Source organism: Staurois parvus, unplaced genomic scaffold (genome assembly GCF_062004578.1).
Source record: "Staurois parvus isolate SC_StPar_1 unplaced genomic scaffold, SC_StPar_1.0 ptg000035l, whole genome shotgun sequence".
NCBI classification, from domain to species: Eukaryota; Metazoa; Chordata; class Amphibia; order Anura; family Ranidae; genus Staurois; species Staurois parvus.
This window is the reverse complement of record NW_028317831.1, coordinates 384,544-409,239: the sequence shown is the minus strand read 5'-3', so window position 1 is coordinate 409,239 and position 24,696 is coordinate 384,544. Positions and strand designations below refer to the sequence as shown.

The window sequence follows — 24,696 nt, the reverse complement described above, 5'->3', positions numbered from 1 at the left end:
GGAGGACATTGGTGCTCAGGAATTATTGAGTGAAATGGGTGGTTTTTCCACTCAGCGGACAGGAGTGGAGGAGCAGGAGCATCTGGTAGAGGAGGAGGAGGAGGAGACAGAGGACCCAGACGCACCGTGGCAGTATGCTGTGGAGATGGAGGCAGGGAGTCCCTCGCATTCCTTGTCACAAATGGCCCATAGCATGCTCGGTTGCTTGCGTAGCGACAGCCGAATAATAACCATCAGACAGAGGGATGACTTTTGGCTGTCCACCTTGTTGGACCCTCGCTACCGTTCAAAAATGGTGGCCTTTTTCACACCTGCTGAGAGGGAGGCCAAAATAACGTACTATAAAAACCACCTATGTAGTCAGCTGGTCTCTGCCTGTCTGCGCCAACGTCCATCCTCAGACACTGTGGGCCCTGTGCGCTCGCGTTCCGCTGCCATGGCAGCAGGGGAGGGGTGGGGTGGTAGGAGCAGTGGCAGCTCCACCAGCAGCGGCTGCCTCAGTCTGCAGTCGATGATGAGTAGCTTTCTTCACCAGCGCAGTGAGGAAACTACTAACCAGCCGCAGCAGCAGCAGCAGCATCAGGTGGACCTGGAGCAGGACCTCAAACAACAGGCTTAGGCCTACTTGGACAGCACCCTGCCAACCGAGGTAGACAATCCCCTTGACTACTGGGCAACGAAACTTGACCTTTGGCCCCAACTAGCTGAATTTGCCCTTGAAAGGCTGTCATGCCCGGCCAGTAGCGTGGAATCGGAGCGCGTGTTTAGTGCGGCAGGAGGTATTGCAACTCCGCGGAGGACACGACTGTCCACCCAAAGTGTGGAGAGACTGACGTTTGTGAAAATGAATCAGGCGTGGATTAGTCTGGATTTCAAACCACCAGTTCCTGACACAACTGACTAAATCCGCCATGAATCATGCCCCAAACATGTGCCACTTTCAGGTCTCCTCACACTGCTGGTGTGTTCCATTTTTTGTCATAGGGTGCTGGCAGATTACGGGCCTCCCATAGCTGCTGCCAGGCCCCTAATCTGCCATGGGCCCCTATACCGCCTCCTCATGCTGCTGCCAAGTCCAGAGTCTCTCATGGGTCCCTGTACGGCCTCCCATTGCTGCTGTCTCCATCGCCACACTCTGCCATGTGCCACTTTCAGGTCTCCTCACACTGCTGGTGTATTCCATTTTTTGTCATAGGGTGCTGGCAGATTACGGGCCTCCCATAGCTGCTGCCAGGCCCCTAATCTGCCATGGGCCCCTATACCGCCTCCTCATGCTGCTGCCAGGTCCAGAGTCTCTCATGGGTCCCTGTACGGCCTCCCATTGCTGCTGTCTCCATCGCCACACTCTGCCATGTGCCACTTTCAGGTCTCCTCACACTGCTGGTGGGTTCCATTTTTTGTCATAGGGTGCTGGCAGATTACGGGCCTCCCATAGCTGCTGCCAGGCCCCTAATCTGCCATGGGCCCCCGTACCGACTCCTCATGCTGCTGCCAGGCCCGTAATCTGTCATGGGCCCCTGTTGTCGCTTGTTGGCATATTCCGCTCGTTCAGATGCTCCTTCTCCTGCTACTCCTCTTCACGGATTCCGTCAGCAGTCTTTCTTGGAATCCGTTTCCAAGAGACAACAGTTTGCGAGCACGCACCAGACGGTGCAGAAACTGAACGTCCTCCTGTCCAAGTTGCTGCTGCCAGGCTCGTAATCTGTCATGCGCCCCTGTACCGCCTCCTCATGCTGCTGCCAGGTCCAGAGTGTGTCATGGGCCCCCGTACCGACTCCAAATGCTGCTGCCAGGCCCGTAATCTGTCATGGGCCCCTGTACCGCCTCCCCATGCTGCTGCCAGGTCCAGATTGTGTCATGGGTCCCTGTACGGCCTCCCATTGCTGCTGCCAGGCCTGTAATCTGCCATGGGCCCCCGTACCGACTCCTCATGCTGCTGCCAGGCCCGTAATCTGCCATGGGCCCCTGTACCGCCTCCTCATGCTGCTGCCAGGTCCAGAGTGTGTCATGGGTCCCTGTACGGCCTCCCATTGCTGCTGTCTCTATCGCCACACTCTGCCATGTGCCACTTTCAGGTCTCCTCACACTGCTGGTGGTTTCCATTTTTGTCATAGGGTGCTGTATGGCCTCCCATTGCTGCTGCCTCCACCGCCACACTGTGGCTCCACACTCTGGTTTTGGCCCCGTGACTGGCCAAATGAGTGAAGTGTGCGGTGATTCTAAGATCGACGGCACTCATCTGCATGTCATACTGCCTGACAGTATTATTTCTCTTCCCCAGCAGACTCCAAGGGCATTTAAATTAAAGGTACAGTGTTCTGCACTAATATTAAGTCTCTCTGAAGCCTAGAAACACCCTTTTTTAAGTTAAATTCACAGCGAATATATTCGACTCGAATCGAAATTTTTCCACGAATTCGCCGAATCAGTTGAATCGAATTTTTGAATACTTCGCTCATCTCTAATTTTAATGCCAGCATTGCACCCACAGGGGCTGGACCCCCCATGTACAAGGGGCCTAAGAGATACCATCAACTTGTGTCCCATTCCACCAGACTCCTAGAACTGGAAGAGGACATTTTTGGGGGGATGTGTTGTAGAAGAACCCAGACCACGGTATTGTGCGGTGAAAATATCATCCAACTTTATTCATCATATATATGTGACACTTTAACAACAGAAGAAAAGAGATAGATTGTTTACATTTCAAGGATCTATTTATACCATTCCCACACAACAAGTCCATGTCACCATCTACAAGGTGAGAGGACCTGAAGGAGAACAAGACCATGACCACCAGGACCATCGCCTGACTGAAGCCATGCTCACATTTCTTTCTAATGCTGCTTCTATGGTCTACTCAGATACAGATTTGGCAGATGTACATTCGTGTCTTCAAGGAGCTGATCAAACATGACCTGTGCTTGACCATCTTTTTTGGGGTCCAGAGGTGACATTAGGGGTCTGATAGACCTCTTGTGTTTCTTTAAAGAGGATCTGTGACCAGCAATATGTTATCACATGCGAGGCTATTAACACCCTATATGGCAATAATAAAGTTCAGAGAAAGAAAAGTGTAAAGTAACACACTGTAAATGAAAAAACACACAAAACACATTTTAAAGCCCCCAGTTCCCGTATACATGAGGAATTGCAAGGGTTGGGTGCGGTTATGTAGGAAAACATCAATCACACTACACATTGTACATATCTCTGCACACACCAGAGGGAGAGGAATAACTCTAGGGCCATCATTCATGGTTCACTATATAAACTGATGACCTGTAAAGGCTTTTAAAGCGCCACCTATGGACAATATTTGGTACTGAAGTTTGTCACCATTTAACAAATACGCACAATTTTTAAAGTTTGGCATGTTTGGTATCTATATACTTGATGCCAACCCAATATTTTACATTTCACCAAACAAATTGGGTCATATATTGTGTTTTTTGTGTATTAAAATGATCTTTCGTGGGATTTTTTTCCAGAAAATATGCATTTGATAAACAGCTGTGCTAATATCCTGTGACATAGAAAATGGGAACTACCACCATTATATTCTCCAGGGTCTCTGCTTCAGAAAACAAAACTTTTGTGGGTTTCAAGTAATCTTCTGTTCTAAAATGTGAATGTAATCATGTGCATAAAAAAGCAAAATCAACTCAGCAAAACACACAACAGCAACAATGTATAAAATTATCATCAAATCTATAGTAGGAACTAATGGCCTAAAAAGCAAAGCCACCATATTACTCAACCAAGTTCCAGCTAACCCCATCCAAGAAAATGGATCCCACTTCCCCCCACCCAGGTGACTGCTGGAACTCCTTTACCTTGTGTAGATATCTCCTTCTGAGATCCTCATGATCTAATATAAATGTACAACACTCTCTGACACCAGTTTGTAGACTCCGCCTTGATCTTCTGAGAGATAGTCAGCCGCCATGCAGCTCTGTGACACCACCTTAGGTGATGGAGCCACTTCTGCTGTCAGCTCTGCTATACCATCAATGGTGTCATTGGTTATCTGATCCATGACTCCAGTACACCGGTTCATCTTACTTATCTTAGATTACTTAGATTCCCCATCCCGTCTATGTAGGGCTCACTGCATAAAACATCTCCACTCCAGAGAAAATGTTTCTTCTCACTGGAAGGCCAGGGGAGTATTGGGAGAAATTGAGGCTTTCCCTTACAGATATGGGGGAGGGGCAACATCACCTAAAGTACAGGTATGGGTGGAATTGAAGGGAAGCCATTTTAGGGCGCTCCTTCCACACAAGAAGCAATATATCTGGAATGACTAGGAATCCATTGGACCAATGGGGATTAAACATTCTGCAATACATTGAGACACCATGAAATGTTACTGGCCTGTGATTGGCTCTCCTATTGTTAGTGAAGTGAGACTCCCCTTGTCGTTGTCATTAATGGAAAGAAACCATGTGAAATGTTTCCCCCAAATCCAAAAAGGTGACCCCCTTGGGTAGGTACCCATCCTACTATTCCTGATATGAGTTTGTAGTCCCTGCTATACAGGAAACATGCGGGCGATCATTTACACCTTTTACAGCAGGACAGTAAATATCAGAACACAATTCAAACATCAGACCAACAGCAGGAAGTCTGCTAACTGAATGTGTAATGCAATCTGTTATTAGCATTCCCAGAGTTCCCTCTGCAACATAGTTGTATCAGCTGTTGGTCCTGTCTGTACATCTGTTATTTTCCCACCTTCTGTAACAGGGTGACAACCCTGATCATTCTGCAGGAACATTACACAGCAGCGTTGTCACCCTGTACAGGGAAGTCTTAGATAGATTATAAGTAAGACACACAACAAGTAAAGCCCAACTTCAGCTAACGCTTCTACAGCAGTTACAGCAACAGGTTCTCTATAAGGTCCAACCCCCATATGAATGACAACTGACAGTTGTGAGCACCCCCAGCAGTGTTATAGGATTTGCCCCAACTCCTCCAACTGCCATTTTTCCCAAAAGACTTGGCCTTCTACAGAAAGTAGACAAAAACAATCTACTGGGAGGGACAACAAAAAATAAAACAATAGGAGACTCAGAAAAACAAAACCTTCTCTGCTAATGACAGATTTCATTATTAATGTCATTAGTGATGTTGCCCATAGTTACACTTTGGTGCCAACGTTGTAATATTTCCAGGGAGAAGAAGTTTTCTTTACAAACTTTCCACCAAAAAGAGATGTGTGCACTCAGAGTGATTATTGTGAACCCCAATCAGAGGAATGTCAGTCCCCCGGAAGAAGTGGTAGGAATATGACCGCACACTCAGCACTTTGTAAGTTCAGATCTCTGGCAGTTGTATTGTGTGATTAGTCTATGGAGAGGAGTAATAGCTGGAAAGAGAAAACATGGAACAAGGATTTCTGATCTTCACCTGATGGAATCCCATTTGGCAGAACCACATGGAACACAAGTGGCCAGCTGGGCTTACGTTTTACTGCTGAATACATCCCTTAAATCAGCAGTAACTCAGTATTGGAAGGTCTGCATCAGCTTGGGATGTTGTTTTCTCACTGAACAGAGACTTCTTTCTAGCTGGTGTCACAGCCGCAGACCTGCCTGAAAGGTTGTCACCCATGAGATGATATCCTACAACCTCACAAACACCCCCTTTCCTCTCTATGATCACAATCTCATCACCTTCACAGTCTCCTCATCTTCAAACACTTATCCCTCCAATCAGCAATCACCTGCAGAGACCATCACAACTTGAACCCTTCTCCTTTCCACTCTGCAACTGACCAACTCTGACAGAATCTCTCCCCTGTCCTGTCCTGACCTGGCCACTGCTGTCTACAACAGTTCACTGTCATCTACACTGGACTCACTTGCTCCTCTAACATGAAGCATCAGACCCCGACCATTACAACCTTGGCAGACTGACAACACCAGAGATCTTAAACGACATAGTCGTGCGCTGAAGCGAATGTGGCGTAAAACCAAATCTCACCAAGCATTCACCCGATATAAATCTGCTTTCTTCACATACAATTCCTCCCTCCATGCTGCCAGACAAGCCTACTTTGTCACTCTCATCAATAGCTTGTCATCCAGTCCTCGTCGTCTCTTCTCTACTTCTAACTCTCAACTTTCTCCACCCCCACCCAGTACCTCACTCACTGCTCACGAGATTGCAAATCATTTCAAAAACAAGATTGATGCAATTCATAGGGGCATCTCCACTGCACAGACATCCATCCCACTTAGCATACCTTATACTAAACCTCCCTCAACACTTTCCTCTTTTGACCTCGCTACTACCGAAGAGGTCACTAAGGTTTCCTCAGAAGCCCGTCTCACTACCTGCCCCCTGGATCCTGTCCCCTCACAACTACTACGGTCACCCTCTTCTTCCATCCTATGCTCCCTCACTCACATCTTCAATCTCTCCCTCTCTACTGGTGCCTTCCACTCCCCTCTAAAGCATGCGCACATCACTCCCATACTTAAAAAGCCCTCCCTGGACCCCACCAACTTGAACAACTTAAGACCCATCTCCCTGCTGCCATTTACCTCTAACCTATTACAACACTTAGTCTACAATCGCCTGAGCTCCTCCCACCTCACCGACAACAACCTTCTTGACCCTTTACAGTCTGGCTTTCCCTCACTACACTCCACTGAAACTACCCTACTAAACCTCACTAATGATCTACTAACTGCTAAAACCAATGGCCACTACTCCATACTCATCCCAACCAATGGTCACTACTCCGTACTCATCCCAACCAATGGTCACTACTCCGAACTCATCCCAACCAATGGTCACTACTCCGTACTCATCCCAACCAATGGTCACTACTCCGTACTCATCCCAACCAATGGTCACTACTCCGTACTCCTCCCAACCAATGGCCACTACTCCGTACTCCTCCCAAACAATGGCCACTACTCCGTACTCCTCCCAACCAATGGCCACTACTCCGTACTGATCCCAACCAATGGCCACTACTCCGTACTCATCCCAACCAATGGCCACTACTCCGTACTGATCCCAACCAATGGCCACTACTCCGTACTCATCCCAACCAATGGCCACTACTCCGTACTCATCCCAACCAATGGCCACTACTCCGTACTCATCCCAACCAATGGCCACTACTCCGTACTCATCCCAACCAATGGCCACTACTCCGTACTCATCCCAACCAATGGCCACTACTCCGTACTCATCCCAACCAATGGCCATTACTCCATATCTTACTACTTGACCTCTCTGCGGCTTTTGATACTGCTGACCAACCCCTCCTCCTAAAAAAAACTCGACTTTCTTGGCCTCCAAGATTCTGCTCTCTCCTTGTTCTCCTCCTACCTATCACAGAGCTTGTTGAGCATTACCTACAACTCTGCCGCCTCCTCTTCACTCCCTCTTTTTGTAGGGGTCCCACAAGGTTCCGTCCTTGGACCCCTACTCTTCTCCATCTACACCTCCTCCCTTGGTCACTTGATAAACTCCCATGGCTTTAAGTACCATCTCTATGCTGATGACACATAAATCTATCTTTCTACCCATCACCTCACCCCTTCAGTCTCCTCCTCACCTCACCCCTTCAGTCTCCTCCTCACCTCGCCCCTTCAGTCTCCTCTCGCATTACTAACCTACTAAGCTACATATCAGCATGGATGTCACTCCACTTCCTCAAACTCAATCTTTCCAAAACTGAGCTCTTAGTATTCCCTCCAGCCTATGCCCTCTTCCCTGACTTCTCCATCAAGATCAATAACACAATCATCAGTCCCTCCCCTCATGCCAGGGTGCTAGGTGTAATCCTAGACTCCCATCTGTCCTTTCAGTCCCAAATCCAATCACTGTCCAAATCTTGTAGACTTCACCTCCGCAACAGCTCCAAGATATGGCCGTTCTTAACCTCGGAAACCACTAAGCAACATATTCACTCCCTTGTCATATATTGCCTTGACTATTCTAACTCCCTCATTATTGGCCAACCACATTGCAGGCTATCCCCTCTTCAGTCTATCATGAATGCTGCTGCCAGACTCATCCACCTTACTAACCATTCTGTATCAGCCACCCCTCTCTGCCAATCCCTCCACTGGCCTTCACTCAGTGTCCTCCAACCCTCTCTGCCAATCCCTTCACTGGCCTCCATTCAGTGTCCTCCACACCCTCCTGCCAATCCCTCCACTGACCTCCATTCATTGTCCCCTACCCCCCTCTGCCAATCCCTCCACTGGCTTCCCATTGCCCAAAGGATAAAATTCTAAACATTAACAATAACATATAAAGTCATTTAAATCTCCGCCCCAAATTACATCACCAATATTGTCTCCAAATATCACCCAAACCGTACTCTCCGCTCCTCGCACAACCTCCTGCTCTCTAGCTCCCTTGTCTCCTTCTCCCATGCTCATCTCCAGGACTTCTCCAGAGCTTCCCCCATCCTCTGGAATGCTCTACACCAATTTATCAGACTATCGCCTACTCTGCTCACTTTTAGGCGATCTCTGAAAACCTCTCTCTTCAGGGAAGCCTATCCTGCCCTCAGCTAATAATGGAATCTTCTACTCTTCCAACCAGTCCATCCCCCACAGTTACTACCTTTTGTACCACTAGCCCCTCCCTCCTAGATTGTAAGCTCCGAGGAGCAAGGCCCTCCTATCCCGCTTGTATTTAACTGTATTGTTGCTGTATTGTCTCCCGTTATATTGTAAAGCGCTGAGCAAACTGTTGGCGCCATATTAATCCTGTATAATAATAATGAGAGGAGATGAAATGTGGAAAGAAAGCATTGATAATGGGAGAGTAGATGGAACATGTAATGGGAGGAATGGACAAGGTGGGCTTAGCTGGAGACCTCAAGCCTGGCTGATCATGTATCAATAGTCAGAAGAACCTGGAATGGACTCTCCCACTGAGGCTTCAGAGACTTGGTAAGATGACAATAGACCCCATCCTAGTCTCTGGTACAGAGGCAGTGTTGGTCATGTATTACCTCAGGATCCAGAAATGAAGAAAATGCTTGGAAACACAACTCAGTTGCTGTATCATGAAAATGCATTACATGTTCATTCAAAGCTCCATAAAAAAGATAAAGATGAGAATCATGAGGGAAGCTGATCAGTTATTGATGCTTATCTTAAAAAAATTGTCAAAAGATAAAATATTTAAATCCCTTCTAGTTGTGTATTGATGGACATAAGCACTAAACTCAGTTCATCCAATCATTACATTCCAGTTTGCTCAGATTTTAGTTTGTTTCTTTTAAGGTAACATTTTATCTTCCCTTCTTCTCTAGCTTGTGGGATGACATTGGGGATGTGAAACTAACTTGTGAAACCTGAAACTTCTTTAATATCTCTTTTCATCCAGTATTTAATCTATGAAGAAATTTGTGAATCCTCCGGTGATAGATTAGACCGGCATTAACTGTAAAAGTTTTGTCACATTGAAAGCATTAATATGGCTTCTCTCCAGTGTGAATCCTCTGGTGTGTGATAAGACTTGACTTCTGTGTAAAAGCTTTATCACATTGGGAACACTGATATGACTTCTCTCCAGTGTGAATCCTCTGGTGTCTGATAAGATTTGACTTCACTGTAAAAACTTTATCACATTCAGAACACTGATATGACTTCTCTCCAGTGTGACTCTTCTGGTGTGTGATAAGACTTGACTTCACTGTAAAAGCTTTATCACATTCAGAACATTGATATGACTTCTCCCCAGTGTGAATCCTCTGGTGTGTGATAAGATCTGACTTCTGTGTAAAAGCTTTATCACATTCAGAACACTGATATGACTTCTCTCCAGTGTGAATCCTCTGGTGTATGATGAGCTCTGACTTCTGTGTAAAAGCTTTATCACATTCAGAACACTGATATGGCTTCTCTCCAGTGTGAATCCTCTGGTGTGTGATAAGACTTGACTTCACTGTAAAAGCTTTATCACATTCAGAACACTGATATGACTTCTCTCCAGTGTGAATCCTCTGGTGTGTGATAAGATCTGACTTCTGTGTAAAAGCTTTATCACATTCAGAACACTGATATGGCTTCTCTCCAGTGTGAATCCTCTGGTGTCTGATAAGATGTGACTTCCGTGTAAAAGCTTTATCACATTCAGAACACTGATATGACTTCTCTCCAGTGTGAATCCTCTGGTGTGTGATAAGATCTGACTTCTGTGTAAAAGCTTTATCACATTCAGAACACTGATATGGCTTCTCTCCAGTGTGAATCCTCTGGTGTCTGATAAGATGTGACTTCCGTGTAAAAGCTTTATCACATTCAGAACACTGATATGACTTCTCTCCAGTGTGAATCCTCTTGTGTGTGATAAGATTTGACTTCTGAGTAAAAGCTTTATCACATTCAGAACACTGATATGACTTCTCTCCAGTGTGAACAATCTGGTGTGTGATAAGACTTGACTTCACTGAAAAAGCTTTAACACATTCAGAACACTGATATGGCTTCTCTCCAGTGTGAATCCTCTGGTGTGTGATAAGATTTGACTTCTGTGTAAAAGCTTTATCACATTCAGAACACTGATATGACTTCTCTCCAGTGTGAATCCTCTGGTGTGTGATAAGATTTGACTTCACTGTGAAAGCTTTATCACATTCAGAACACTGATATGACTTCTCTCCAGTGTGAACTCTTTGGTGTACTATAAGGTCTCTCTCGCTTGTAAAAGTTTTGTCACATTCAGAACAATGATATGACTTCTCTCCATTGTGAACCTTCTGGTGTGTGATATATTTTCTCTCCATTGTAAAATCTCCAAACAAGAAGTAGTTTGAAATGACTCCTCTTATGTATACTGGGGTTGGACTTTATTGTAAAGCCATTGTCACTTCCAGAACACTGAAATTCCTTTTCTCCTGTTGTCCTCTGAGGCTGGATCAATGTGGAAGAGGATCCAAACCATGACTTTTAGAACACAGATATGACTTGTACCCTGTATGAATCCTCCAGTGAGCTGCAATAAAGACTTTCAATCAATTAAGACACCCATATGTCTTGTTTTCCATGTGACTCAGATATATTTATGAAGACCAACATGACCGAAAACTTGGCTCATCAATCCACCTGTACAAAAAAAAAAAATTAAAATTCTATATAAAGGGCTACATAAAGTTGCTTTCTAATTTTAATGTTCATTACTAAATATATCTTATGAATAGAAAGAATATGTACAGCATTATCTACTTTTTTTTTTAATCAAATAGATTTTATTAATAAAGTTTCTAAGTGCGCACAGTATTCCCAACATTCAGCCCAGACAATGGAGTCATACATTCTCACGTATAGGCGGTTGTGGCACTGTTACAGATCATACAGAACAATAACTTGCTTTGTCTATGGTGTCACTTTTACCTTTTATAAACAAATGAACAGAGAAAAGAAGAAACAGCCTAGAACAATTCAGCTGTACACGGCAAGTAACTCCCCCCAGTACATACATAGATAGCTGACACCGATCAATGGGGCCTGTGTCTCCAGGATCATACCCCAAGTATGGGTCTCCCATGTAGTCACCATTCAGTAGGATACAACTGGCTCGTTCTCCTTCTATGGGGCTAAAAAAGCTAAAATGTTTAAAACCTATGATGTTAATGTGGAGATCACCTGCTCAATCCACTGGTGTCTGCTGGGAGTTTGAGATGATAGCCAAGATCGGGATATTTTTTATGGTCAAGCAGCCTCACTATTGCTATATGACTTGTAATAGGAGGAGGTGTAAATAATTCCTCCTCTATTGACACCAAGAGGCACACCCGAGGAATATTGAATACCAACATTACAAAACTGGTCATATTGTTCCACTTTTTGAATAATTTTGGACATCTCCAAAACATGTGTATCAAATCCCCGACATCACCGCTACAATTGGGGTCATAAGGGAAAATCCCTCCTGTCCTAGCTGAACAATTGAGCTGGAGTCCTGAAAGCTCTATGCAAAAGAAATGACTGAGTTTCTGTGAAGAGGACAGAGAGATGAGAGGTATGGAGGTCACAATCACCTCCCACCACTCTCTCTTATTTTCTCTGTTTCCCATTTCTTTCTATAAGTCTTCGGCAAGAGTCAAAAGACTGGAATAAATATATGAGAGATCATGCCTTTCCCACTGGTGCCATCTGAAGCCCATTAACAAGTGTGAGAGTGTCAGGAATGGACTTGCCAATGGTGATGGGACTCACCTGCCTTGTGGGCTGCAGTACCAGGGCTTGCCAGCGGGTGCTCTCAGCAACCAGAGACTCACTCCTGCAATCGGCCATCACCTGAGGCTGATTGCAGGAGGTGTATTTAAGGAATGGCCGGGCCTGTGATCAGTGCCTTGATGTATGTTTCCCATGAGCCCCTGTATCTTGTTATCTGTGCCTGCTTTGATCCTGATCCTGTTGACTGTCTCCTGCACTGACCCCTGGCTCTTTACATGACTACTCTCTGCCTGCTCTTCCTGTACCTACCTGCCTGATAGTTACCGACCCGGCCTGCCTGACTATGCTTGTGTTCCCACACATATTGGGACTAGCTTAAGGTTTGGTTTTGCACTGTGTTCTGTGTATTGTGTAACCTTAAATAAATTATATTACTTTTACACCATCCTTGAGCCTGCGTTTCCCTGTGTCAGTCCACACATCTCTGGTCATACCTGGAGCCCTGACAGAGAGTGATGTGAAGTCTGTATCTGATGGAAGTAGCAACCGATGGATGGGATCTAATGTGTCTACTAAGTCCCACCTGGTAAGATGTTGAAGTTGGGCAGCTATAATATAAAGTCTAACATTTGGCATTGCTAGGCCTCCTTGGTCTTCACCATACTGTAGAGTAGTGAGTGTGATTCTAGCTGACGGCTTCTTCTAAATGAGTTCCCCAAACTGGGAGTCTATACTGGAGAACCACTTACGAGGTGTCCACATGGGAGAATTGTGGAGTATATAGAGGAATTGTGGGGTCCATATCTTCTCTTGTTCATAGATTTTATTGGAAAGAGATAATAGTTTTACAAGGAGCTCATAACAATGTGATTGCAGGACTCACCAACAGTAAGTCAGAAGGGGTACAACCCTTAGAGGTAACGTACAGGTTGTAATTTGTACAGTACAAATAATATCTTCATACATTAAAGTGGAGTTCCAGTGAAAATAAAAAAAAATAAAAGTCAGCAGCTGCAAAAACTGTAGCTGCTGACTTTTAAAAGACGGGCACTTACCTGTCCCTCGATCTCGTGGTGTCCTCCCCGCAGCCCGTTTCACCGGCCGCCCTGTGTTTCCAGTGCCGGCATCTTCAGTGTGGGCACCCAGCTGTGACAGCTTGCGGCTTCACATCCGGGTGCCCACTGAGCATGTGCGAGTATCTCTGTGCTTTGTGAATGGTCCTGTAGTCTTCTAGGACCTTTCATGTGTCCCAGAAGACTACAGGGAGGGAGGGGGAGGACAACTTCTGCTTCTGATCACCTAGGTGATTGCAGCAGAAGTGGGAGCGGGTACCTGTCAATTTCGGTTATCCTCCCAAAAGGTGCCAGTGGGGTCCTTAACCACTTGCCTACCAGGCACTTATACCCCCTTCCTTACCAGGCCAATTTTAAACTTTCAGCTTTGCCACACTCTAAATGACAATTGTGTGGTCATGCAACATTGTACTCATTTTTATCTTTTTTTTTACACAAATAGAGCTTTCTTTTGGTGGTCTTTACTCCCCGCTGGGTGTTTTATTTTTTGTGCTATAAACAAAAAAAGAGCAAAAAATGTAAAAAAAAAAAAGTTACTTTGTTTCTTTTATAACATTTTGCAAACAGGTAATTTGTCTCCTTCACTGATGTGCACTGATAGGCAGCACTGATGAGGCAACACTAATGAGGCGGCACTGATAGGTGCCAGTGGGGTCCTTAACCACTTGCCTACCAGGCACTTATACCCCCTTCCTTACTAGGCCAATTTTCAGCGTTGTCACATTATAAATGACAATTGCGCGGTCATGCAACATTGTACTCGTTTGAAAATATTATCTTTTTTTTACACAAATAGAGCTTTCTTTTGGTGGTATTTACTCCCCGCTGGCTGTTTTATTTTTTGCGCTATAAACAAAAAAAGAGCAAAAAAATTGAAATAAAAGTTTCTTTGTTTCTATTAAAATATTTAGCAAACAGGTAATTTTTCTCCTTCACTGATGTGCGTTGATGAGGCTGCACTGATAGGCAGCACTGATAGGCAGCACTAATGATGGGTACTGATAGTTGTCACTGATTGGCAGCACTGCTGGGCACTGACGGGCGGCACTGGTGGGCTGCACTGGTGGGCAAAGGTGGGTGGCACTGCTGGGCACTTGTGGGCAGAACTGGTGGGTGGCGCTGCTGGGCACCGATCCTCAGGGCACTGATCATAAGTGCCCTGATGATCCCTCCTCTGACAACTGCTGGCAGTACCTTCCTCATGCTCTGACAGTGTGAGGAAAGTGCAGCTGAGCACCAGCAACTGCAATTCCCGATGACCAGCGTGTCATAGAACACAGTGATCATGGAGATCGCCAGGTTCATGCCCCCGGGGGCATGCAGGAGAGCGCATTCTGGGAGGACATCATATGAGATTTCTACATGGCAAATAATTTCCTATCAGGTGTAGTAGAGTCATAGAAATCCAACAGACCCAACAGTCATGACATGCATGATTGGAGAGAGGAAAACATATAAAGAAGTGCAGAAAATGATCGGCTGCTCAGCTAAAATGATGGCAAATGCTTTAAAATGGCAACCAAAACCTGAAAGACGAGGAAGAAAGCGAAAAACTACCATTGGAATGGATAGAAGAATAGCCAAAATGGGGCGGACTCAGCCAACAATCAGCTCCAGGAAGATGAAAGAAGGTGTGACGTTCCCTGTGAGGACTGTTACAATTAGAAGACGCCGATGTGAAGCCAAGCTATCTGCAAGAAGTCCCCGCAAAGTCCCACTGTTGGGAAAAAGACGTGTGCTGAAGAGGTTACAATCTGCCAAAGAGCACATTGACCGGCCTAAAGAGAAATGGCGCAACATTTTGTGGACTGATGAAAGTAAGATTGTTCTTTTTGGGTCTAGTGGGTGGAGACTGTTTGTCAGACGACCCCCAAACACTGAATTCAAGCCACAGTACACTGTGAAGACAGTGAAGCATGGTGGTGCAAGCATCATGATATGGGTATGTTTCTCATACTACGGTGTTGGGCCTATTTATCGCATACCAGGGATCATGGATCAGTTTGAATACATCAGAATACTTGAAGAGGTCATGCTGCCTTATGCTGAAGAGGAAATGCCCTTGAAATGGGTGTTCCAACAAGACAACGACCCCAAACACACCAGTAAACGTGCAACATCTTGGTTCCAGACCAACAAGATGGACGTTAAGGAGTGGCCAGCCCAATCCCCGGATCTTCATCCAATAGAAAACTTGTGGGGTGACATCAAAAATGCCATTTCTGAGGCCAAACCAAGAAATAGAGAAGAACTGTGGAATGTGGTCCAATCATCCTGGGCTGGAATACCTGATCACAGGGGCCAGAAGTTGGGGGACTCCATGCAACACAGATGTACAGCAGTTCTCAGAAACAGTGCGACTACAACCAAATATTCATGAAGTCATTCAAAGGAAAGCAAAATATTCAAACATTTCTCAGTCTATATATTTTTTTAGAGGAACAACACAAATTTGATGTATTTTCTTCATGTTGTGATTTGGAATAGAATGTGTCGTGTTCCCAATGCATTTGTGTGGATGGAAATAAAAGCTATTAGAAGGATTTTCAGCTTTATTCACTTTTTCCAACACACTGCTATTATTTTGAACACAACTGTATATGGTATGAAGTGTAAGGTGGTGGAGCTGGTAGCTGTGTATATAAAGGTGGAAATCAAACCTCTGACATGGGGGTCACATTTACATATGTTATGTGACAGTAGGCAGGTGAAATCACCTGGTTGCGTCCTGGATGGACGATACATCTGTCCAAGGTTTAGACTCTATGGGGATTTGTTCCACTAGGGGGGAAGTGCTGAGTCCTTCAGCACTGAGGTAATGAGCCCAGCTGAAGATAGTGCGCTCATTAAGGCCTTTATAAAACTTCCCAGCCTGCTTAGGGAGTTGCTCCAACCTGGAACCAGATCTGTGCCTGAACTGACTGGGGACAACATCCTATCTGTGTGCAGTGAGACAAAAGCCTGTGTGGCTAAGCCTCCAACTAACAGGGGCTAGGTATAGCATCAGGCTGTACCTGGTGGGTAGCTAGGGAAGCTATGTTGTACAGTAAGTATCCAAGTTGGCCAGGATTTGATGTTTCTTATTTTTTTTTTACGTTTTTCTGTAAATATTGTAAATAAACTGCACCTTTTTGTTTTTTTCACCTCCACTGTTGTGCTGTGCCTGTGTTTTGTGTTGTGCACCCATCCAGGGGGTCACACACACCCGCTGCCGAGCGAACCCCGTTACAATGTTCAAACCTGGTCATGTCTGGGAGGGAGGGGGTTGGTGTGTAAGTGGGAGGAACAAAAGTGATTGATCTGAAGATATCTAAAAAGTTCAGGTCTAGATATTTTGTGGGAGTCACATAGGGTTTGGAAGGGTATAAAGGAGTCTGGTGCTGTGAAATTGTAAGTTTGAACTAGACTAGCTCTAGGACAAGCATGAAAAGAAGATGGAGGCATCCATGCCGGATAAAAGCCTGGAATGAGGAGGTATGCCATGAGTGGGTTATGGGGTGACTGTAAGGTGTATCAGAACTTTAGACTGTCCCAGATAGATGGGTAGTGTGACGGAGCGTAGGCAGGACAGAACACACAGAGTAGATGGCAAACGCACAAAGCTTTATTGAGACAAACAGACGGCAGTCAACGAATAGGGGAGTTCGCAGAGAGGGTGAATACGCCAGTCCAGGATGACACGGAAGGACCAACACACTTAAAGTCCAGCACCGAAAGCCAAGGGAGAGTCTCTGTAGCAAGTAAAGTCTTCCCCAGCTCTGGGAGAAGGGGGGTCCTAGGCAGCCTTGGGTCTCTGCCAAGCCTGGCCACAAAAGGTCCCGGCCACAGCTCTTGGGCTCCTTCCGTCAGCTACCCAGCGGTGAATACCTTGGGAGCTCTGCATTAGCTTCTTAAAACTGGTCGGACCCCCCTAGTCACCTAGGCAACCAGGGGGGAGCCCAGAGATAGGTTGGCTCAAGCTTGCCTTTGGAGTTAGTTTCATATTTGCAGGAGGGGGGGAGGGGCATGGATGAGAGACGTCAGAGAGAGAGCAGGGACAGAGAAGGGGCTGAGAGGGGGGGGAGGGCAGCTGTGACAGGTAGTGTTGAGTAATTAAGTCTTGCAGTGAGCGATGGTCTCTGGAGTGTAGCCATAGTAAATTGGCAACTGATAAGGGGTCACAATCTACTGACTCTATAGCGACCCATGGGGGGGGGGGGTGTCACTTTTACTGCATGATATTTAGGGAGTTGTGCAAGATGTGCAGCTTGGAAATATTTTGCAAAGTTCAGAAGCCCCAGACCACTCTAAGTTTCGGAAAGGTACGGATGGACCTGGGCAGATGCAGTTTAATGGTGCCCCATACATAAGTGGTGCCGCGACACTAATATGCAGAGGAAAAAAAAAGGTATATATATGGGTAGGACCCAATAAAGGTATAATATTTTGGACAGAATTGTCATTTTTTACAATCATGATACAACCCATCCATGAGAGGGGTAGTCTGGACCAGGATGTCATAAGATTGGTAAGGTGTGTTAACATAAAAGGGTAGTTAGCAGAATATAGAATATTGAGGTCTGCCATCAGCTTGGGTCCTAAATCAGGAATATATTGACTGGACCAAGAGAAGGGTGGAGGACGTTGTAGTTGTGACACAGTTAAGGAGGGTAGAGAGATATTAAGAGCTGTAGACTTTTTGGGATTCACAACCAGGTCCGAAATCGCTGCAAATTGGTCCAGGCATTGGAGAAGGTTGGGTGCTGAGATCAAAGGAGAAGACATGAAGAGAAGATTGTCATCAGAGAAAAAGCATAACTTATGATGATGACCGCCAAGTTCTAATCCTTTAATATTTGTGTTAGTTCTTATCAGCTGTGCTAAAGGTTCATTCGCTAGAAAAGGAGGGGGGGGGGGGGGAGGTGCAGCCTTGCCTCATTCCCCTTTGTATGGAAAAAAAGTCTGACTTGTAACCACGTACCTCAAGTAAGCCCTTGGGGAGGTGTAAAGGGGTGATATCCATTGGAGTCAAAGGCTTTTTTTATGTCTAAGGAAAGGAAACAGCCGGGTATGCGGCGTATGCAAGCTGCATGTTCTAGCAAAATCACTCTGTGGTCTCGGCTTGGCAGAGGGGGGTTAAAACCCATCTGATCCTTGTGTATCAAGGTGCCTATGATGGAGTTCAGCCATGCAGATAGGATTTTTCTAGGATTTTAACATGTAACGTTAAGAAGGGAGATTGGTGTGTAATGAAGCCATGTGGTGTGATCTGATTGGGGTTCAGGTAGCATAGAAATGACTGCGGTTAGGGAGTCTGAGCAGAAAGAATAACCTTTGAGTAAGGCATTAAATGCATTAACCAATAAAGGTGGAAGGAGGTTAGTAAATATTTGGAATATAGGGCTGTAAGCTGTCTGGGCCAGGCCGCTTATTAGACTTTAGGGACTTGATGGAGTTCGGGACCTCAAGTTCTGTAATAGGTGTTTCCAGGGAAGAACATTGAGAAGCTGAGAGTGTTGGTAGAGATAGGCTTGAGAAAAGTTCAGTGGCCTGCGATTCATCATAGGAGCCGGTCTCAGAGTATAATTCTGCTAGATGTTTGTGGAAGACCTGTAATATTTTATTAGGATGGCTGGTGTGTGAAGTTTTTGTAATCTTTAAATGGACAAGTCTGTGTGTGGTCTGAGGTTCGCAGTCCCAGGGATAGAAAAGTGTCAGGTTTGTTTGTGTTCATATAATGTTCATGCCTGGATTGGTGTAGAACTTTTTCATCTGATTCTGTCAAGAAAACATCTATTTCTAGCCTGGTCTTGTCCAGGACAATCTATGAGAAGGTGAGGGGTCTGATTGGAAGGCTTTGTTGGCCTGATGAAATGAGGTGTCTAAGCGGTGATGGATTGCTCGCTGTCCTTTCTTGAGATGTGAGGCTTGGCTGATACAGGCTCCTCTAATTACAGATTTATGGGCTTCCCAAAAGGTCAGGAGAGAGATGTCATCAGTTGTGTTATGTGTCAGGTATTCTTTGATGGCTAGTTCAATGTCCAGTCTGTGGGATGGGTGGGCCATTTAGACTCCATGTAGTTCTAGTTTGTTGGGGTACTAAGGAGGAGAGGGTCAAGAGGACAGCTTTGTGACCAGTCCAGGGGTGAGGTATGATGGTTCAGGATAGGAGGGCTGGGGACATACCTCTAGTCAGAAATATATGGTCAATGTGGGAGAAAAAAAAAAATTTGAAAAAAAAAAAAAGTTTATTTGTTTCTTTTATAAAATTTTTCAAACAGGTATTTTTTCTCCTTCACTGATTTGCGTTGATGAGGCGGCACTGATGGGCAGCACTGATGGGCACTGATAGACAGCACTAATTAGGGGTCACGGATAGGCGGCACTGATATGCAGCACTGATAGGCGGCACTGATAGGTGACACTGATGATGGGTACTGATAGACGGCACTGACTGGCATCACTTCTGGGCACTGACTGGCGGCACTGACTGGCACAACCCCTGGGCACTGACTGGTGGCACTGACTGGCAGCACTGGTGGGTGGCACTGGTGGACAGCACTGGTGGACAGCACTGGTGGGTGGGCACAGGTGGGTGGCACTGGTGGGCACAGGTGGGTGGCACTGGTGGGCACAGGTGGGTGGGCACAGGTGGGTGGCACTGCTGGGCACATGTAGGTGGCACTTCTGGGCACAGGTAGGTGGCACTGCAGAGTGGCACAGGTGGGGGCACTGCTGGGCACAGGTGGGGGCACTGCTGGGAATGGGTGGGCGGGGCTAGTGGGCGCACTGCTGATCGGAACTTGCGGGGGTCACTGCTGGGCACCGATCATCAGGGCACTGATCATCAGTGCCCTGATGATCGGTGCCGATCCCTGCTCTGACAACTGCCGGTTCTCGGCAGTACTTTCCTCACGATCTGACAGCGTGAGGAAAGTGCAGCCGAGAACCGGCACTGGCATTTTCCTGTGATCAGCGTGTCATTGGACACCGCTGATCACGTGGTAAAAGGCCGGTGGGATCGGCCTTTCACCACATCTCGTGATCAGCTGTGTCCGTAGGACACAGCGATCACGGAGATCGCCGGGTGCGTGCCCCCTGGGGCGCGCAGGAGAGCGCGTTCTGGGAGGACGTCATATGACGTCCACTCAGAACTGGCCGGCCGCGGTGAAGCCGTCTTTCGGCTATGCGCGGTCGGCAAGTGGTTAAACAGCAAAGGAAATTATTTATTTCAGGTACTTATATAGTGCTGTCAGTTTACGCAGCGCTTTACATATATATTGTACATTCACATCAGTCCCTAACCCTCAAGGGGTGTACAATCTAAGGTCCCTAACTCACATTCATACATACACATACTAGGGACAATTTTGACATCAGCCAATTAACCTACCAGCATGTCATTGGAGTGTGGGAGGAAACCGGAGTACCCAGAGGAAACCCATGCAGGCACAGGGAGAACATGCAAACTCCAAGCAGGTGGTGCCGTGGCTGGGATTCGAACCAACTACCCGAGTACTGCCAGGTGGAAGTGCTAACCATTTAGAAACTGTGCTGCCCTATATTTCAGGATTTGCTGCCTGAAGGTTCCTGCCAAAAGATGCGACTAACTGGGTAAGCCAGCATTCCAGATTTCTGGCGACACAGGTAGATGATAAAGCTGGCCTAAAGCTGATGGAAGTGGAATCCCAGGCCCTGCGGAGTAAGACTTCACCCCTCTTATACATAGGGCCCTTCATGGCCCCCATATCTTCAATGTTAAGTCCGTCCTTTTAGAGACTTTAGATAAGGGGGTGTCTAATTTCTGAACCTTGTTCCATTGCTGGGGCCCGTTATCCTAAAAAGGAAACCTCCTTTCAAGATTACTTGAGAAAAAGGGTTTCCTCTCAGGGCTTTCCCATTCCTGCTTAATGGTATCAAGCAGGGAACTATGGACTGGAAAGACACTAGTCTTTCTAGCATGCAAACCTTGATACATGAGGTCATGCTTAGATAGGCAAACATCCTCCTCCTCGATCTCTAAGGTTTCGTAGATAGCTTTAAGGAGGTCGTCCACATCTTCCAGGGGCAATTTGTTCCTGGAACCTCTGGAGGAGCAAACTTCACCGTCCTCCTCTTATGAGCCTGAATCTACCTTTGAGGAAGCAAGAGACCTAGGATCCTCAGGGTCCTCCTCCCCTCTTAATGCATCTGCTACCTACAAACCCACCGATTGGGTCCAAGGACCCAGTGGCGACTGCATTTTTCCAATAGGGATCTAAAGGATACACTACCACCTCCCCCCCACTCCCCCTCTCTGTTGGGGTCCCTCAAGGCTCTGTCCTTGGGCCCCTTCTCTTCTCCATCTACACCTCCTCCCTTGGCCAACTGATACACTCCCACGGCTTCAACTACCACCTCTATGCTGACGACACGCCAAATCTATCTCTCGACCCCTCGCTCACCCCTTCAGTGTCTGCCCGAATCACCAGCCTACTGAACGACATATCGGATTGGATGTCACTCCACTTCCTTAAACTGAACCTCTCTAAAACCGAGCTCCTAGTCTTCCCCCCTGCCCGCACCCCCCCCCCCCCCCACTGACTTCTCCATCACGTCCAACCATGCCACCATCAAGCCCACCCCGCAAGCCAGAGTACTTGGTGTCATACTAGACTCCAATCTATCCTTCCAGCCCCAAGTCCAATCACTAACAAACTCATGCAGACTCCACCTCCGCAACATCGCCAAAATCCGCTCGTTCCTAACCCCAGAAACCACTAAACAGCTCATCCACTCCCTCATCATATCACGACTCGACTACTGCAACTCCCTCCTCACTGGCCTGCCTCTTAACAGGCTATCCCGCTTCAGTCGATCCTGAATACGGCTGCCAAACTCATCCACCTCACCAACCGCTCTGCTTCTGCCACCCCCCTCTGCCAATCCCTCCACTGGCTTCCGATTGCCCAACGGATCAAATTCAGAATGCTAACACTGACATACAAAGCTGTCAATAGTTCTGCCCCGAACTACATCACCGACCTAATATCCATCTACCACCCAAAACATATGTTTTGCTCCTCACAAGACCTCCTTCTCTCTAGTTCCCTGATCTCCTCCTCCTATGCTCGCCTCCAGGACTTCTCCAGGGCATCACCCATCCTCTGGAACTCCCTGCCCCAACCCATCAGACTATCACCCACTCTCCTCTCCTTTAGGCGCACCCTAAAAACCCACCTCTTCAGGGAAGCATACCCCACCCTCTGCTAACTGCCAATCTTCTCCACTCCTCCTACCACTCCAACCCACAGCTTTTCCTCCCATACCACTATCCCCTCCCTCCTAGATTGAAAGCTCCAAGGAGCAGGGCCCTCGAACCCATCGTGTATCACATTGTATTGTTATTGTACTGTCTCATGTATTGTCTCCCATTGTAATGTTCAGCACTGAGCGAACTGTTGGCACTTTATAAATACTGTATAATAATAATAACAATATTAATAAAAGGATTGAAATGTAGACAACATGTCATCCTTAATGGAGGTGAGCACTTTATGGCAGGCTGTAAATGACTTATCCTTAATTAGGCTAGCCACACAATTGCGGCATAAGGGTTTTTCCCAAGCTGAACCCAATTTAGCTGCACAAACTGCACACTTCTTCTTGGGGGTCTGACTCTGCACCTTGTCCTGGACTTTAACCTACAATAGGCAAGAAAAAACATAATACAGAAAATAACCAGCCAAGGGCCCCTCATACAAAACCACTGTGCTGGGGGAGCAAGAAAAGGAAGTGTGCCCACCAGGGTCAGCAAGAGGGATCAGAGTCCCCAAGTTTACCTTAGAGGAGCCAGTGCCTGAAGGACCAGGGTCTGCCTGAGAAGTGCCAGCGCCTTCCATCCATCCCTCTTGGTGTGGAGCTACAGGCTCTGCTGGGTCTGTACACCAGACTGGCTGCAGTGCTAATATGGAGACTGGAACCACGAGTCTCCGGCGCCCGTTGCCGATGTCACCATGGCTGGAACTTTCGGATCCTGGACAGCACCCAGAAGTTGGGGCTACTTGCACGCCTGCTTGGCAGTCACTCTGCCACATTGTGTATCAGATGCTTGAGCCCCCCCCCCGCACGGGAAGGAGAACGACAGGCATCAAAGGTCCTGGACCCCTCAGGACACCCCCGATGATGGTTTTCATCCACTGAGGCATGGAAGGACATCAGGAGCGCAGCCCCACTCCTCCTGAAGGGATCACGTCAGGCAGGAGGAAGTAATCCAGACCAGGATCCACCAGCAAACTCTAGGGCCCAGGACTTCCAAACAATCAGTTCCTTGATGACTGCACCCATCCTTGCAGAGGAAACAATAAAAACTCAGGAGGGAGTCCTGGTGATCCGCCTTTTATAGTACTGTACTTACGTGTTTCCTGTCCCAGAGGGAGGAGCTCTGTCTCAGGAAGGATGTCCTGGAGGACGTTTGGAGAAATGAACATTAGAGTGACTGAGAGACAAAAGCCAGAAATAGATCAGTGGCTGCATGCACGCCTCATTGTTAGGCTGCAGGTAGAGAGGCAGAGATGAGGCAGGATTTATCATGAGATACAAATTAAAGTGTATTATTATCAAAACAGCCAAGAATATTTCACAAGGTCTGAAAAGTATGTAAGTCATCGAGTTATTCCCCAATTTAAGAAGAAGAGCATAACTGCAGGTAGTAAATGTAAGAGAGGAGTTGCAGATGATACGATGGTGGGTAATATGTACAGGAGAGGAGTACGGAGGTATGACAGTGATGGGTATGTACAGGAGAGGAGTATGGAGGTATGACAGTGATCGGTATGTACAGGAGAGGAGTGTGGAGGTATGACAGTGATCGGTATGTACAGGAGAGGAGTGTGGGGGGTATGACAGTGATCGGTATGTACAGGAGATGAGTACGGAGGTATGACAGTGATGGGTATGTGCAGGAGATGAGTACGGAGGTATGACAGTGATGGGTACGTACAGGAGAGGAGTACGGAGGTATGACAGCGATGGGTATGTATAGGAGAGGAGTACGGAGGTATGACAGTGATCGGTATGTACAGGAGATGAGTACGGAGGTATGACAGTGATGGGTATGTACAGGAGAGGAGTACGGAGGTATGACAGTGATGGGTATGTACAGGAGAGGAGTGTGGGGGGTATGACAGTGATCGGTATGTACAGGAGATGAGTACGGAGGTATGACAGTGATGGGTATGTACAGGAGATGAGTACGGAGGTATGACAGTGATGGGTATGTACAGGAGATGAGTACGGAGGTATGACAGTGATGGGTACGTACAGGAGAGGAGTACGGAGGTATGACAGCGATGGGTATGTATAGGAGAGGAGTACGGAGGTATGACAGTGATCGGTATGTACAGGAGATGAGTACGGAGGTATGACAGTGATCGGTATGTACAGGAGATGAGTACGGAGGTATGACAGTGATGGGTACGTACAGGAGAGGAGTACGG

At 46.7% G+C, this 24,696-nt stretch overlaps 1 protein-coding gene across 1 annotated transcript in view; it reads right to left on the bottom strand.

The window, feature by feature from the left end:
• Nucleotides 1-2,619: 2,619 nt before the first annotated feature.
• Nucleotides 2,620-24,696, bottom strand: part of LOC149470602 (uncharacterized) — a 182,317-nt gene continuing 160,240 nt past the window's right edge. The window contains exon 4 of the mRNA XM_089661908.1: nt 2,620-10,659. Coding sequence (XP_089518034.1) covers nt 9,458-10,659 — 1,202 coding nt within the window. The 3' untranslated portion in view covers nt 2,620-9,457. The remainder of the gene's footprint in view (nt 10,660-24,696) is intronic.